The 17,876-nt window shown below is 42.0% G+C and overlaps 1 protein-coding gene across 1 annotated transcript in view; it reads right to left on the bottom strand.

The window, feature by feature from the left end:
• Positions 1-17,876, bottom strand: part of LOC106577877 (uncharacterized) — a 90,683-nt gene that overhangs the window by 21,224 nt on the left and 51,583 nt on the right. The window contains exons 20-37 of the mRNA XM_014156297.3: positions 17,557-17,646; positions 17,273-17,343; positions 16,668-16,859; positions 15,834-16,002; positions 12,936-13,028; positions 12,610-12,714; positions 12,211-12,308; positions 10,662-10,812; positions 10,160-10,273; positions 8,429-8,596; positions 7,266-7,355; positions 6,855-7,001; positions 6,209-6,307; positions 4,622-4,711; positions 989-1,128; positions 543-669; positions 251-430; positions 1-21 (exon numbers count right to left, since the gene is read on the bottom strand). The exon at positions 1-21 is cut by the window's left edge and continues 30 nt beyond it. Of these exons, the coding sequence (XP_014011772.3) occupies positions 1-21; positions 251-430; positions 543-669; positions 989-1,128; positions 4,622-4,711; positions 6,209-6,307; positions 6,855-7,001; positions 7,266-7,355; positions 8,429-8,596; positions 10,160-10,273; positions 10,662-10,812; positions 12,211-12,308; positions 12,610-12,714; positions 12,936-13,028; positions 15,834-16,002; positions 16,668-16,859; positions 17,273-17,343; positions 17,557-17,646 (2,145 nt within the window). The remainder of the gene's footprint in view (positions 22-250; positions 431-542; positions 670-988; positions 1,129-4,621; positions 4,712-6,208; positions 6,308-6,854; positions 7,002-7,265; positions 7,356-8,428; positions 8,597-10,159; positions 10,274-10,661; positions 10,813-12,210; positions 12,309-12,609; positions 12,715-12,935; positions 13,029-15,833; positions 16,003-16,667; positions 16,860-17,272; positions 17,344-17,556; positions 17,647-17,876) is intronic.

Here is a 17,876-nt window from a genome sequence, read left to right as displayed (position 1 = left end):
GGCCGCCGAAACCAGAAAGACCTGGAAGAGAAGAAGATCATGGGAAAAAAGAAGAGTGAGATTTAGACATCCAACTATTATATAACACATTTTGGAAGAATCTTCATTTTCAAAGAGATTTGAAAGAGAATAGTCATACCATTATACAAGTACATGGTCTTTCTGCGTAATATCACCATGACAAGCACAACTCAGTGATGAGAACTGTCTCATGGGTAATGTCGTTTTCTCCTGTGACTACGCCACCTACCTTGGTCTCCTTTGACTCCCGCTGGTCCAGGGATTCCGTCGCGACCTGCCTGACCCTTGTCGCCTGGGAACCCAGGTGATCCGGCACGGCCATTCTCTCCCGGTCTGCCGGGGCCTCCGGCGGGACCGGGGTTACCAGGGGTACCATCCAGACCCTTAGGCCCGGGAATACCGGGAGAACCTAAATGAATTACCATAAAGACAGACGGACAGATTTAATGACACTATTCCTGGATTTTCTACTATCCAGCACTGGTGGTTAGCACCGTAACCGTTAGTTACCGGAAGCGTACCTTGGAATCCTGGGAGGCCGGGGTCGCCTTTGGCTCCGGGGCTGCCGGGAAACCCTGGAAGACCTGGTGTGCCGGGAGTTCCTTTCACTCCATTTTGTCCGGGGAATCCCGACCGACCGGGCTCACCCTGTGTGTGAGAGTGTGTGAGAATGAGTGTGAGAGAGAGAGAGAGAGAGAGAGAGAGAGGAATAAAGTTACATTATAGATAGAGAACAGTCATTTATCTAATATTGAAAGTAAAACTAACAGTACTAGCTCTACAACTACTGATAATAAAGATAACAACTTCATCAATATAGCACTTTTCTATATATTACAAATCTCATTCATATTGAGTAGACAGTTCACTACAAAATACTCAAATAACTAATCTAAACCTGGAGAGATAAAGATTCAAGCATAAAGGAACCCATGGTTCTATGATGGTTCTAAAGTCATTTCCATACCTTGGGACCTGTAGCTCCTGTGGCACCAAATCCGGGGGAACCTGGGTCTCCTTTAGCTCCGGGGAACCCTGGTGCTCCTGAACTACCCGGTACACCCGACTGACCTAGCTGACCTGGAGTTCCTTTCGCTCCTGTGGGTCCTGTGACATCATCATAAATGGACAATAAGATTAGCGCAGTTGGCCAAATAGAGTTCATTCACAACACTCTAACGGTGATTCATCTATCAATCAGTTCACTGACAACACTCTAACTGTGATTCATCTATCAATCAGTTCACTGACAACACTCTAACTGTGATTCATCTATCAATCGGTTCACTGACAACACTCTAACTGTGATTCATCTATCAATCGGTTCACTGACAACACTAACTGTGATTCATCTATCAATCGGTTCACTGACAACACTCTAAACTGTGATTCATCTATCAGTGTCTATTTTCCATCACTAAACTGTTACAGAATTACGGGACACAGAAAATTATTCAGGCATATCAATTCATAATGGGTTTATATCAACAGGAGTGTGTTAGACGGTTGAGAGTGGCCGAGTCTAAGGGGTTATGGGGAGTCTTTAAACACATTTTATAATTATTTATTGCATTTAGTGAATAAAATATAAAAGTGACAAGAGAATAAACAAACCATGGTGGTGCAGAGTGGATATGGGAATTTATACAACATGATGGTGATGATATGAGGATATAGAACATGATGGTGATGATATGAGGTTATAGAACATGATGGTGATGATATGAGGTTATAGAACATGATGGTGATGATATGAGGTTATACAACATGATGGTGATGATATGAGGTTATAGAACATGATGGTGATGATATGAGGTTATAGAACATGATGGTGATGATATGAGGTTATACAACATGATGGTGATGATATGAGGTTATAGAACATGATGGTGATGATATGAGGTTATAGAACATGATGGTGATGATATGAGGTTATAGAACATGATGGTGATGATATGAGGTTATACAACATGATGGTGATGATATGAGGTTATAGAACATGATGGTGATGGTGATGATATGAGGTTATAGAACATGATGGTGATGATATGAGGTTATAGAACATGATGGTGATGATATGAGGTTATAGAACATGATGGTGATGATATGAGGATATAGAACATGATGGTGATGATATGAGGTTATAGAACATGATGGTGATGATATGAGGTTATAGAACATGATGGTGATGATATGAGGTTATAGAACATGATGGTGATGATATGAGGTTATACAACATGATGGTGATGATATGAGGTTATACAACATGATGGTGATGATATGAGGTTATAGAACATGATGGTGATGGTATGAGGTTATAGAACATGATGGTGATGATATGAGATTATACAACATGATGGTGATGATATGAGGTTATAGAACATGATGGTAATGATATGAGGTTATAGAACATGATGGTGATGGTATGAGGTTATAGAACATGATGGTGATGATATGAGGTTATAGAACATGATGGTGATGATATGAGGTTATAGAACATGATGGTAATGATATGAGGTTATAGAACATGATGGTGATGATATGAGGTTATACAACATGATGGTGATGATATGAGGTTATACAACATGATGGTGATGATATGAGGTTATAGAACATGATGGTGATGATATGAGGTTATAGAACATGATGGTGATGATATGAGGTTATACAACATGATGGTGATGATATGAGATTATACAACATGATGGTGATGATATGAGGTTATAGAACATGATGGTGATGATATGAGGTTATAGAACATGATGGTGATGATATGAGGTTATAGAACATGATGGTGATGATATGAGGTTATAGAACATGATGGTGATGATATGAGGTTATAGAACATGATGGGGATGGTATGAGGTTATAGAACATGATGGTGATGATATGAGGTTATAGAACATGATGGTGATGATATGAGGTTATAGAACATGATGGTAATGATATGAGGTTATACAACATGATGGTGATGGTGATGATATGAGGTTATAGAACATGATGGTGATGATATGAGGTTATAGAACATGATGGTGATGATATGAGGTTATAGAACATGATGGTGATGGTATGAGGTTATACAACATGATGGTGATGATATGAGGTTATAGAACATGATGGTGATGATATGAGGTTATAGAACATGATGGTGATGATATGAGGTTATAGAACATGATGGTGATGCTATGAGGATATAGAACATGATGGTGATGATATGAGGTTATAGAACATGATGGTTATGATATGAGGTTATAGAACATGATGGTGATGATATGAGGTTATAGAACATGATGGTGATGATATGAGGTTATACAACATGATGGTGATGATATGAGGTTATACAACATGATGGTGATGATATGAGGTTATACAACATGATGGTGATGATATGAGGTTATAGAACATGATGGTGATGATATGAGGTTATAGAACATGATGGTGATGATATGAGGTTATAGAACATGATGGTGATGATATGAGGTTATAGAACATGATGGTGATGATGGGAGGTTATAGAACATGATGGTGATGATATGAGGTTATAGAACATGATGGTGATGATATGAGGTTATAGAACATGATGGTGATGATATGAGGTTATAGAACATGATGGTGATGATATGAGGTTATAGAACATGATGGTGATGGTGATGATATGAGGTTATACAACGTGATGGTGATGATATGAGGTTATAGAACATGATGGTGATGATATGAGGTTATACAACATGATGGTGATGATATGAGGTTATAGAACATGATGGTGATGATATGAGGTTATAGAACATGATGGTGATGATATGAGGTTATAGAACATGATGGTGATGATATGAGGTTATACAACATGATGGTGATGGTGATGATATGAGGTTATAGAACATGATGGTGATGATATGAGGTTATAGAACATGATGGTGATGGTATGAGGTTATAGAACATGATGGTGATGGTGATGATATGAGGTTATACAACGTGATGGTGATGATATGAGGTTATAGAACATGATGGTGATGATATGAGGTTATACAACATGATGGTGATGATATGAGGTTATAGAACATGATGGTGATGATATGAGGTTATAGAACATGATGGTGATGATATGAGGTTATAGAACATGATGGTTATGATATGAGGTTATACAACATGATGGTGATGATATGAGGTTATACAACATGATGGTGATGCTATGAGGTTATAGAACATGATGGTGATGTTATGAGGTTATAGAACATGATGGTGATGATATGAGGTTATAGAACATGATGGTGATGATATGAGGTTATACAACATGATGGTGATGATATGAGGTTATAGAACATGATGGTGATGATATGAGGTTATAGAACATGATGGTTATGATTTGAGGTTATACAACATGATGGTGATGATATGAGGTTATAGAACATGATGGTGATGATATGAGGTTATAGAACATGATGGTGATGATATGAGGTTATAGAACATGATGGTGATGATATGAGGTTATACAACATGATGGTGATGATATGAGGTTATAGAACATGATGGTGGGGATATGAGGTTATAGAACATGATGGTGATGGTGGAGATATGGGGTTATCGGCTGGCTGACGCCCACCTGGGAAGCCCATCTCTCCCATGTTGCCTTTAAGTCCTTGGCTTCCTGGTGAGCCTGATACTCCAGGGATACCCATGTCTCCTTTGGGACCTGGAGATATTACGTAAAGAATGGTACATCATCAATACATGACATTAGAGGTCTCGTTTGGGACCTGAGCACAATGGAAAGAGGATGTTAGGAGTGATTGTTCAGTAGAGGACATTATGGAGAACATTCTGGTGCTGAATGACAAATTGAGATATAGGTATTTTATAAGCGCATGTTGGTTGGGCGTATCTGAAGATGCAAGACACTAATAATGAAATAATTAATATGTGAACGGCACATTGAAGTCAACAGGAAACGTTATCAAGTAAGATCTCTAGGTAGGATGACTGTATTATAGGATAACTTTACTATAGGATGACTGTACTACAGGATGACTACTATAGGATGACTGTACTATAGGATGACTGTATTATAGGATTACTTTACTATAGGATGACTAGAATAGGATGACTAGAATAGGATGACTTTACTATATGATGACTTTACTATAGGATGACTGTACTATAGGATGACTGTACTATAGGATGACTGTACTATAGGATGACTACTATAGGATGACTTTACTATAGGATAACTGTATTATAAGATAACTTTACTACAGGATGACTACTACAGGATGACTACTACAGGATGACTTTACTATAGGATGACTTTACTATAGGATGACTTTACTATAGGATGACTACTATAGGATGACTGTATTATAAGATGACTGTACTATAGGATGACTACTATAGGATGACTTTACTATAGGATGACTACTATAGGATGACTGTATTATAAGATGACTGTACTATAGGATGACTACTATAGGATGACTTTACTATAGGATAACTGTATTATAAGATGACTGTACTATAGGATGACTACTATAGGATGACTACTATAGGATGACTACTATAGGATGACTTTACTATAGGATGACTTTACTATAGGATGACTACTATGGGATGACTTTACTATAGGATGACTACTATGGGATGACTTTACTATAGGATGACTGTACTATAGGATTACTGTATTATGACTTTACTATAGGATGACTGTACTATAGGATGACTTTACTATAGGATGACTTTACTATAGGATGACTTTACTATAGGATGACTTTACTATAGGATGACTACTATAGGATGACTTTACTATAGGATTACTTTACTATAGGATGACTACTATAGGATGACTACTATAGGATGACTACTATAGGATGACTACTATGGGATGACTTTACTATAGGATGACTACTATAGGATGACTTTACTATAGGATGACTACTATAGGATGACTACTATAGGATGACTACTATGGGATGACTTTACTATAGGATGACTACTATAGGATGACTTTACTATAGGATGACTACTATAGGATGACTTTACTATAGGATGACTTTACTATAGGATGACTTTACTATAGGATGACTACTATAGGATGACTTTACTATGGGATGACTACTATGGGATGACTTTACTATAGGATGACTACTATAGGATGACTTTACTATAGGATGACTACTATGGGATGACTTTACTATACCTTGAGGTCCAGGGAACCCAGGTCTTCCATCCTGTCCTGATATACCAGTGTCTCCAGGGAGACCGGAAATACCCTTCTGACCTGGCTGACCTCGCAAACCTACACAGCACAGAGACAGGATGGTTAGACAGTCAGACAGCCAGATAGACAGGACAGTGTTTCAGCAATAGCAGTAAACATATCAAACAAGAGCTGGGTATCCATCTTTGCTGAGTGAAAGTCTTTCTTCTACACTGGGGAGAACTTCTACATTCATCACATTTGCAGAGGTGCCTAGATTTATTATGGTAGTGCCCAGCAGAGCACCATTGGGCACCCTTTAATTTACTAAAATCCTGCATTTTATAGTCATTATGACAGACAGACAGACAGACAGACAGACAGACAGACAGACAGACAGACAGACAGACAGACAGACAGACAGACAGACAGACAGACAGACAGACAGACAGACAGACAGACAGACAGACAGACAGACAGACAGACAGACAGACAGACAGACAGACAGACAGACAGACAGACAGACAGACAGACAGACAGACAGACAGACAGACAGACAGACAGACAGACAGACAGACAGACAGACAGACAGACAGACAGACAGACAGACAGACAGACCGACCGACCGACCGACAAACAGACGTACCTGGTTCTCCTGCATCTCCTTTGGCTCCCTTGATTGAAGTGGGAGAGTGGCTGGGACCTGGGAGTCCTACGAGACCGGGGTCTCCCCTGTCTCCCTTCAGACCTGGACTGCCGGTCCCACCTGGTCGCCCTGGGAAACCATCGTCACCTGGAGGAAGGAGACACTCAGGGTCAGAGGGTCTATTACCCAAGACACGTACAGTACTAACACGTGTGTGTTTATGTGTGTGTGTGGGTTCCTTATAGCTAATGCAGCAGATGTTTAGGACTAGTTTGTTTGATTGTAAGACCTGGCATCTGTGTGATCTTGGTCATATGTGGATCTATTGCGACTGCTGTCCTATGACTCCATGGTCTATATAGTAGCAGTCCCTTTAGGTGTGTGCTTTTGTGTGTGTGTGTGTGTAGCTGCCTTTAGGTCCAGGGAAGCCGGGCCCTCCGGGGTTGCCAGGGGATCCCAGAGATCCAGGAGTTCCCATTACACCCATGTCTCCTTTACCACCTGTTGAAAGACAGAGAGGTAGGTTAGCACCTTTCTGGAAGTCAGAGATGGAGCAACAAGCATAATATGTAGACAGTCAGTCAAACACGTCAAACAGAAAATAAAAACAAAATAGAGAGAGAGGAGACAGGTTACAGATCTTCTGACTGGCATCTTCCCATCAACACAGATCTTCTGACTGGCATCTTCCCATCAACACAGATCTTCTGACTGGCATCTTCCCATCAACACAGATCTTCTGACTGGCATCTTCCCATCAACACAGATCTTCTGACTGGCATCTTCCCATCAACACAGGTTACACATCTTCCCATCAACACAGGTTACAGATCTTCTGACTGGCCTCCTCCCATCAACAGAGATTACAAATCTTCTGACTGGCATCTTCCCATCAACACAGGTTACAGATCTTCTGACTGGCCTCCTCCCATCAACAGAGATTACAAATCTTCTGACTGGCATCTTCCCATCAACACAGGTTACAGATCTTCTGACTGGCCTCCTCCCATCAACACAGATCTTCTGACTGGCATCTTCCCATCAACACAGGTTACTTTGGGTCTTTACTGGAAGTCAGAGCATGCGTCCCAAATGACAGCCTATTCCCACTACTTTTGACCAGGGCTCTTATCAAAAGTAGTGCACTATAAAGGGAAATGGATTCCATTTAGGATGTAGTCGGAGAATAGCAAGCATGACGTGTAAATAGTCAGTCAGAGATGTCGAACTGAAAATAATATCTTACTGGGCCATCCGTACATACATAACACAGAAAGACATTGATAATTAGACAGAGACTGAAACAGACATATAGGCTGTGTTTACACAGGCAGCCCAATTCTGATCTCATGCCACTAATTGGTCTTTTGACCAATCAGATCAGATTTTTTTGCCATTAATTGGGCAAAAGATCAGAATTGGGCTGTCTGTGTAAAACTCTTTCTGATCTTTTGCCTGATTATTGGCAAAAGATCTGATCCGATTGGTCAAAAGACCAATAATTGAACAAAATATCAGATTTGGGCTCCTGGGTAAATGCTGCCATAGATCAGAAATGGTTGACGTTATCTTACCAGGCGGGCCAGGTATTCCATCGCGGCCAGGGCCACCGGGGTTACCCTGAGGTCCAACTTCCCCGGGGCTGCCGGGGAAACCAGGACTTCCTCTGTCTCCTGGCAACCCTGTAATGCCCGAGCCAGGAAGACCGGGGTCTCCCTTCTCTCCATTGTTGCCTGAGTATCCTGCAACGCCGAGAATCAAGGACAGTGTCAGGACAGATTCTCACTTTCTGATCAGCATCTGTTCCTCATCTATGACATCACAGAAAGTCAATTTTGTCAAATGCAACAACAAAAGAATTCTGTCTTATGGAAATTTGAAGGACAATAAAGCTTTTTGAGTTTGACTTACAGTGCTAGTGGAATCTAGTGACTATTCAACACATTGTAAAGGTCCCATATGTCAGTCCAGAATAAAATAACCTAACTGTATATCATTACCTCATAGCTGGAGTAATGTCACGCAGAACAGAAGTACAGTCCCTAAACCAATCAACCAATCACACAGAAATACAGTACCAATTAACCAATCAGCTGCCAAAAAGAGACTTTAGTTCAGATAGGCTGCGGTACAATACCTTTCTTCCTTGAGGTCATAAGTTCAGAGAGCGGCAGGTAAGCAGGGCAAAGGTTCAAAATAGAGCTGATGGAAGGATGGAGTGGATCGAAGAATGAGAAAGAGATGTGGGGAAGGGGGGTGATGTCCTAGGTCTATCCAACACAACATACATGAGGAAAGAGCCTTCGGAACTGAGCCCTGGGTGGAGCTGACTGCTTAGTAAGTTGTTTTGTGTACTAGCCAGGTAGAGGAGAGTATGAAGTTATTGGTGAGGTTTTGGCTTGAACCAGAAAGGTAAATTGTGTTTAAGTGAGGAGAACAAATGCAGGAAAGGTAGACTTGTGGAATTGTGCGGGTGGGTGATAGCTGACAGCTACACAAGTGGAATTTGCCAAAGAGACATCGACAACACACAAAAGAAGAATAGAAAAGACTGTTGTGAGGTGAGAAGACAAAGAAAGAGTGAACTCCCAAGATCAGGGTTCGGTTACCGTCGCTGACTGATAATCCACAATGCATCTCTCTGAGACAGGATCCCCCCATAGAGACATGCTATCGCCATGTTGACATCATTCAGTGCTCAACAAATAAACCCTTTACAGGTGAACCACTTACAAACTGTTTGCAAACCCTTTGGTGCTCAAAAGCCTTGCAGTGGGGTGGTGTTACCTGCGTAATAACTAGTGTGACAACATAGCTTCAACCACATAGCCAGCCCACTGAGATACATCATTAACATTAATATAAGAGACCTTAGGGTGACCATGCACATAACACTGTGTGACTCAGGCAATCCATTCTGGAGAACACATATTCAGTCATCTCAAACACAAGATAACCTGTTAAAAACAACAGGATAACTATGGTTTTAAAATGCAGCATAAATATACATATTACATGGATTTTCCTTTTGCATATGTTTAATATGATAACAATTCTTAGCATTGCATCTACATAATGGTGATACTAGAAGGTCTGCTGCAACCACATATAAATGCTACCAATCTCAATCAAATTCTATCACTCAATCTCCAATCAATATATCTATCAGAATTAATCTCTATCAATCTCAAATCTCAATCAATGCCAGCAATCTTAATCTCAATATCAGACTCAAACACTATCGATCTCTAATCAATCAGCTAGTCAAAGGTCAGCTCTGTTCTGTTTGTTGTTATAAGGCTTACCTGGAGCACCAATAGGTCCTGGGGGTCCGACAGGGCCGGGGTCACCCTGAGAGCCGATGGCGGGTGATCCTTGAGGGCCACGGGCTCCGGGTCTACCAGGGATACCAGAGTCACCTGGGAGACAGACAGATAGACAGGTACAGACCACAAAATATAGCAATACCAACGAACTGGCTAGCTAATAAAATACTCTATAACTGGACTAAAGATCATTTTTATTGAAGGTTCTCCATTGAGCAGGCTTTAAGTCTAGAACTAGGCTTAATCTGTGTCTGGAAAAATCATCACAGAAAGAATTTGCCTCGATTATAGTATGATATTGTTGACGTATGAAGAGAGTATATAATAACATAGTCATCTTAAAAAGGACTTTAATTCGAAACCACGGACACACACGTAGTCAGTATACATTAGGTGACCGATGTGGGAATCAACCCCACAATGTCAGCGTTTCTAAGAGCCAAACTCCAGCCGACCACGCCATCAGAAGTTGGAACCGTACCTTTGGCACCAGGGCCGCCGTCAAAGCCGGATCGTCCTGGCAAGCCGGGGTTGCCAGGGAAACCAGAGTCTCCTTTGGGTCCAGGTAATCCTTTATCTCCGGGGAAGCCTGGGGATCCCTGGGGACCTGGCAGCCCGAAGCCTGGCTCTCCCTATCACACACACACACAGAGAAAAACTTCAATGAATATACAAACACAGACAAATGTTAACAGAGTCAACTGTGTCTGTCAGATAACTAGGTCTACATTTGCTGTTACGCTTCACTCGATCCTATGTTATCTAGTTTGGATTCTCATAGCTGTACATGTAAATGACTGTAATTAAGTCCATATACAGTAGTGGGGATGTGGTAAGCAACTTAACTCCGGGTCCACCTGGCTGTCTGTCTCTAAAGTAGTATAGTTAATCTATATCTATAGTAGTAGAGTTAATCTGTATCTACAGTAGTAGAGTTAATCTGTATCTACAGTAGAAGAGTTAGTCTGTATCTACAGTAGTAGAGTTAATCTGTATCTACAGTAGTAGAGTTAATCTGTATCTACAGTAGAAGAGTTAGTCTGTATCTACAGTAGTAGAGTTAATCTGTATCTACAGTAGAAGAGTTAGTCTGTATCTACAGTAGTAGAGTTAATCTGTATCTACAGTAGTAGAGTTAATCTGTATCTACAGTAGTAGAGTTAATCTGTATCTACAGTAGAAGAGTTAATCTGTATCTACAGTAGAAGAGTTAGTCTGTATCTACAGTAGTAGAGTTAATCTGTATATATAGTAGTAGAGTTAATCTGTATATATAGTAGTAGAGTTAATCTGTATCTATAGTAGTAGAGTTAATCTGTATATATAGTAGTAGAGTTAGTCTGTATCTACAGTAGTAGTGTTAGTCTGTATCTATAGTATTAGAGATAATCTGTATCTACAGTAGTAGAGTTAATCTGTATCTATAGTAGTAGAGTTAATCTGTATCTACAGTAGTAGAGTTAATCTGTATCTATAGTAGTAGAGTTAATCTGTATCTATAGTAGTAGAGTTAATATGTATCTACAGTAGTAGAGTTAATCTGTATCTACAGTAGAAGAGTTAGTCTGTATCTACAGTAGTAGAGTTAATCTGTATCTATAGTAGTAGAGTTAATCTGTATATATAGTAGTAGAGTTAATCTGTATATATAGTAGTAGAGTTAGTCTGTATCTACAGTAGTAGAGTTAATCTGTATCTACAGTAGTAGAGTTAATCTGTATCTATAGTAGTAGAGTTAATCTGTATCTATACTAGTAGAGTTAATCTATCTGTATCTATAGTAGTAGAGTTAATCTATCTGTATCTATAGTAGTAGAGTTAATCTGTATCTACAGTAGTAGAGTTAATCTGTATCTATAGTAGTAGAGTTAATCTGTATCTATAGTAGTAGAGTTAATCTGTATCTACAGTAGTAGAGTTAATCTGTATCTATAGTAGTAGAGTTAGTCTGTATCTATAGTAGTAGAGTTAGTCTGTCTCTACAGTAGTAGAGTTAATCTGTATCTACAGTAGTAGTAGTGGGGTTGTACCTTAGCTCCAGGTGCACCTGGCTGTCCGGGGAACCCGTCCACACCTGGTCTACCTGGAGCTCCGGGACCACCTGGCAAACCAGGTGAGCCAGGGAATCCTGCAGGCATGGACAGGTGAGATGACAGGTCAGTGATAATGATAATAGTATAGTAATCTATAAGGCACTACTGTAAAAAACTAAAATAACTCTGTGCTATGATGCTAAGAGTGACATTGTGGCTGGTCCATTCTGTGCGTCTGACAGGGTCTTAAGCCTAGTGCTAGACCGAAAAGCATATTAAATAGAGATTCTTAATTGAAAACGCTTCTTAGTCCAGGGCTAGGCTTAATCTGGACCTTGGAGTTTGTATTATAACCATAAAGGTGAGACTGTACCTGTTCAGGTATTTAGTGTTTACCTTTAGCTCCGGGGGGTCCTGGCAGTCCGATGCCAGAGAGGCCAGGATCACCCTTGGGACCTGGTGACCCGGGGAAACCGGGCTGTCCTGGCCCGCCGGGGTTACCTGTTGACACGGAAGTGAAGACTTAGTTTTGGCAAACATTTACAACACTACTACTAAACAGTTCACATGTGTGTATACCTCATAGAATTACATCAAATATTACCCCAAACAACACCAAACATCTGTCTGTTACCTCCATCATCATTGTGGATGAAAGCTAAACTACCAATTCTATCCATCCAGGTAAGTGTAAGACCTGTGCAGGTACAGGTGTTATCTACCTGGGTTTCCAGGTAGACCGGGGTCTCCATCCTGTCCTCGGGGTCCTGGGAGGCCCTTCTCTGCTATCGTCTGACCCGGCTCCCCTTTACCTCCTACAGGTCAGAGGTCAAGGGTCAGAGATTAGGGAGTTGGGGTACAAGAGTTGTAGTCATAGAAGAACAGCAGTTGTTGTCATCGATGTCAGGCAAAGATAATGGTAACCAGTTGTTGTCATCGATGCCAGGCAAAGATAATGGTAACCAGTTGTTGTCGTTGATGTCAGGCAAAGATAATGGTAACCAGTTGTTGTCATCGATGCCAGGCAAAGATAATGGTAACCAGTTGTAGTCGTCGATGCCAGGCAAAGATAATGGTAACAAGTTGTTGTCATCGATGCCAGGCAAAGATAATGGTAACCAGTTGTTGTCGTCGATGCCAGGCAAAGATAATGGTAACCAGTTGTAGTCGTCGATGCCAGGCAAAGATAATGGTAACCAGTTGTTGTCATCAATGTCAGGCAAAGATAATGGTAACCAGTTGTAGACGTTGATGCCCGGCAAAGATAATGGTAACCAGTTGTTGTCATCGATGCCAGGCAAAGATAACGGTAACCAGTTGTTGTCGTCGATGCCAGGCAAAGATAATGGTAACCAGTTGTAGACGTCGATGCCAGGCAAAGATAATGGTAACCAGTTGTAGTCGTCGATGCCAGGCAAAGATAATGGTAACCAGTTGTAGTCGTCGATGCCAGGCAAAGATAATGGTAACCAGTTGTAGTCGTCGATGCCAGACAAAGATAATGGTAACCAGTTGTAGTCGTCGATGTCAGGCAAAGATAATGGTAACCAGTTGCAGTCGTCGATGCCAGGCAAAGATAATGGTAACCAGTTGTAGTCGTCGATGCCAGACAAAGATAATGGAACCAGTTGCAGTCGTCGATGTCAGGCAAAGATAATGGTAACCAGTTGTTGTTATCGATGCCAGGCAAAGATAATGGTAACCAGTTGTTCTCATCGATGTCAGGCAAAGATAATGGTAACCAGTTGTTGTCATCGATGTCAGGCAAAGATAATGGTAACCAGTTGTAGTCGTCGATGCCAGGCAAAGATAATGGTAACCAGTTGTAGTCGTCGATGCCAGACAAAGATAATGGTAACCAGTTGTAGTCGTCGATGTCAGGCAAAGATAATGGTAACCAGTTGCAGTCGTCGATGCCAGGCAAAGATAATGGTAACCAGTTGTTGTCATCGATGTCAGGCAAAGATAATGGTAACCAGTTGTAGTCGTCGTAGCCAGACAAAGATAATGGTAACCAGTTGCAGTCGTCAATGCCAGGCAAAGATAATGGTAACCAGTTGTTGTCATCGATGTCAGGCAAAGATAATGGTAACCAGTTGTAGTCGTCGATGCCAGACAAAGATAATGGTAACCAGTTGTAGACGTTGATGCCAGGCAAAGATAATGGTAACCAGTTGTAGATGTTGATGCCAGGCAAAGATAATGGTAACCAGTTGTAGATGTTGATGCCAGGCAAAGATAATGGTAACCAGTTGTAGTCGTCGATGTCAGGCAAAGATAATTGTAACCAGTTGTTGTCATCGATGTCAGGCAAAGATAATGGTAACCAGTTGCAGTCGTAAATGTCAGGCAAAGATAATGGTAACCAGTTGTTGTCATCGATGCCAGGCAAAGATAATGGTAACCAGTTGCAGTCGTCGATGCCAGACAAAGCTAATGGTAACCAGTTGTTGTCATCGATGTCAGGCAAAGATAATGGTAACCAGTTGTTGTCATCGATGCCAGGCAAAGATAATGGTAACCAATTGCAGTCGTCGATGCCAGGCAAAGATAATGGTAACCAGTTGTAGTCATCAATGCCAGGCAAAGATAATGGTAACCAGTTGTTGTCATCGATGTCAGGCAAAGATAATGGTAACCAGTTGCAGTCGTCGATGCCAGACAAAGCTAATGGTAACCAGTTGTTGTCATCGATGTCAGGCAAAGATAATGGTAACCAGTTGTTGTCATCGATGCCAGGCAAAGATAATGGTAACCAGTTGCAGTCGTCGATGCCAGGCAAAGATAATGGTAACCAGTTGTTGTCATCGATGCCAGGCAAAGATAATGGTAACCAGTTGTTGTCATCGATGCCAGGCAAAGATAATGGTAACCAATTGCAGTCGTCGATGCCAGGCAAAGATAATGGTAACCAGTTGTAGTCATCAATGTCAGGCAAAGATAATGGTAACCAGTTGTTGTCATCGATGTCAGGCAAAGATAATGGTAACCAGTTGTTGTCATCGATGTCAGGCAAAGATAATGGTAACCAGTTGCAGTCGTCGATGCCAGACAAAGCTAATGGTAACCAGTTGTAGTCGTCGATGCCAGGCAAAGATAATGGTAACCAGTTGTAGTCGTCGATGTCAGGCAAAGATAATGGTAACCAGTTGTTGTCATCGATGCCAGACAAAGATAATGGTAACCAGTTGTAGTCGTCGATGTCAGGCAAAGATAATGGTAACCAGTTGTAGTCGTCAATGTCAGGCAAAGATAATGGTAACCAGTTGTAGTCGTTGATGCCAGGCAAAGATAATGGTAACCAGTTGTTGTCATCGATGTCAGGCAAAGATAATGGTAACCAGTTGTAGATGTTGATGCCAGGCAAAGATAATGGTAACCAGTTGTAGTCGTCGATGCCAGGCAAAGATAATGGTTACCAGTTGTTGTCATCGATGCCAGGCAAAGATAATGGTAACCAGTTGTAGTCGTCGATGCCAGGCACAGCTAATGGCAAAAGTATGATAACGAAAATCACTAACACAACATCCCTGGACATCATATGTTAATGTATCTCACTTTTATCAACATTTGAATTACTACATCCCTGGTCTTCAAGAATATCAACCAACGTATCTCACCTGGTGCTCCAGGTGTTCCCGTTCTCCCTGAGACACCTTGGACACCCTTCTCTCCGGGGGGCCCCTGGGGGCCGAAGCCTGGGGATCCGGTGGCACCCCTGTCACCTGGGAGACCCTGCAAACCGGGCTCACCTGGAGGTCCTCGCTCACCCTTCAATAATAGAGATCCCTGCAGAGAGAGAGAGAGAGAGCGCGAGAGAGAGAGAGAGAGAGAGAGAGAGAGAGAGTGTGAGTGTGTGTGAGAGAGAGAGAGAGATAGAGAGAGAGAAAGTGAGAGGTTAATATAGAATGCTATGTTGTGGGAGAGATGGATGGATGGATGGATGGATGGTTGGATGGAGGTAAGGGAAAGGGGGATACCTTTTCAGTTGTACAACTGAATGTATTTAACTGAAATCTGTCTTCCGCATTTAACCCAACCACTCTGAATCAGAGAGGTGCGGGGGGCTGCCATAATTGACATCCACATCTTCGGTATCCGGGGAACAGTGGGTTAACTGCCTTGCTCAGGGGCAGAAGGAAAGATCTTTACCTTGTCAGCTCGGGGATTCGATCAGCAACCTTTCGGTTACTGGCCCAATGCCCTATGCGCTAGGTAGGGATGGAGGGAAAGAGAAAAGGTGAAGGGATGGATGGATGGTTGGATGGAGGAATAGAGGTAGGGATGGAGGGATAGAGAAAAGGTGAAGGGATGGATGGATGGAAAGAGGGATAGAGTCAAGGAGAAATGGAGGGAGTGAAGAACAGTTGGATGGGATGGATGGATGAAGGGAGGGAGGGATGAATGATAACTGGAGGGATGAAGGGGAGAAAGAGGAAAACATTGCTACTCACAGATGTTCCTTTGGGTCCAGGAGCTCCAGGACCTCCATCGCGACCAGGTCTTCCGTCCAGACCAGGCAGGCCAGGGGGTCCGGGAAACCCTGTGTCTCCCTTGTCTCCGCTCACCCCATCCACAGCAGTAGCCTCACCTGGGTCACCCTTCTCTCCTGGGAAACCAGGAGCACCCTGGGGACCGGGCAAACCCTGGGGGAGAGAGCGGGATAGAGGAAAGAGAGATGGAAGGATGGAGGGGTCAGTTAGACACTATCAAGGCTATTATAGACACTTAAGGACAGTTTCTAGGACACGGATTAAGTCTAATCCTAGACTAAAAAGCATTTTCAATGGAGATTCTCTAATTGTTGTCCGGGAAACAGGCCCTAAATTAGTCAGTCAGCCTCTAGGTTAGCCTACTATAAAGTTATTCTAAGTGTAGACACAGTTTCAAACCAACTTCAAGCCAGTGTCAACATGAGCTAGGTAGGGCTAAATCCAATGTTCTTATGTTGAACAATAATACAATCCAAAACATTAGTCCCTAGAATTGTGTGGGTTTGAAAACAGGAAGTGGGGGGTTGTAAACAGGAAGTAGGAAATTAAAAGCAATAAGTACTTACAGAAGAACCTGAGGGCCCTGGGCCACCTGGGAATCCTCTGTCACCTTTAGACCCTGGTCTTCCTGGTACACCTGAGGGAGGAGGAGAGAGGGAGGAGAGAGGGAGAAGAGGAGGCGGGGGAGAAAAGGATGAGAGAGAGGTGTTATGTAGAGTATTGTGTTACGGTGGCCTGCACATTGACAAATCAGCTATCTGGTTTCTCCTCTCAACTTGGTCCTACCTGGTGAGAATATACAGAACCAAGTAGAGAGATAGGTGACCAGGTGAGAGGGGTGCAGTCTTACCTGGGAGCCCAGGAGGTCCGGGAGGGCCTATTTCTCCAGAGACACTGCTGCCGCTGGAGAAACAGTTAACACAGGTGTCTCCCTTCTCACCTGAAACACAGACGGACAGACATGGATGTCAGACACAGTCCCAGTTTTGGCATCAACATCAATTATACATTAGTCAGGGTTGGGGAGTAACAGATTACATGTAATCTGTTACATGTAAGGGATTTAAAAAAAAAAGAACAGTAACTGTAATCCGTTACATTACCAGCTAAAATATTGTAATCAGATTACAGATACTTTTGAAAAAACTAGATGATTACTTCGAGGATTAC

Source organism: Salmo salar, chromosome 18 (genome assembly GCF_965601325.2).
Source record: "Salmo salar chromosome 18, fSalSal1, whole genome shotgun sequence".
Lineage (NCBI taxonomy): Eukaryota > Metazoa > Chordata > Actinopteri > Salmoniformes > Salmonidae > Salmo > Salmo salar.
This window is presented reverse-complemented; position numbering and strand designations above follow the sequence as displayed.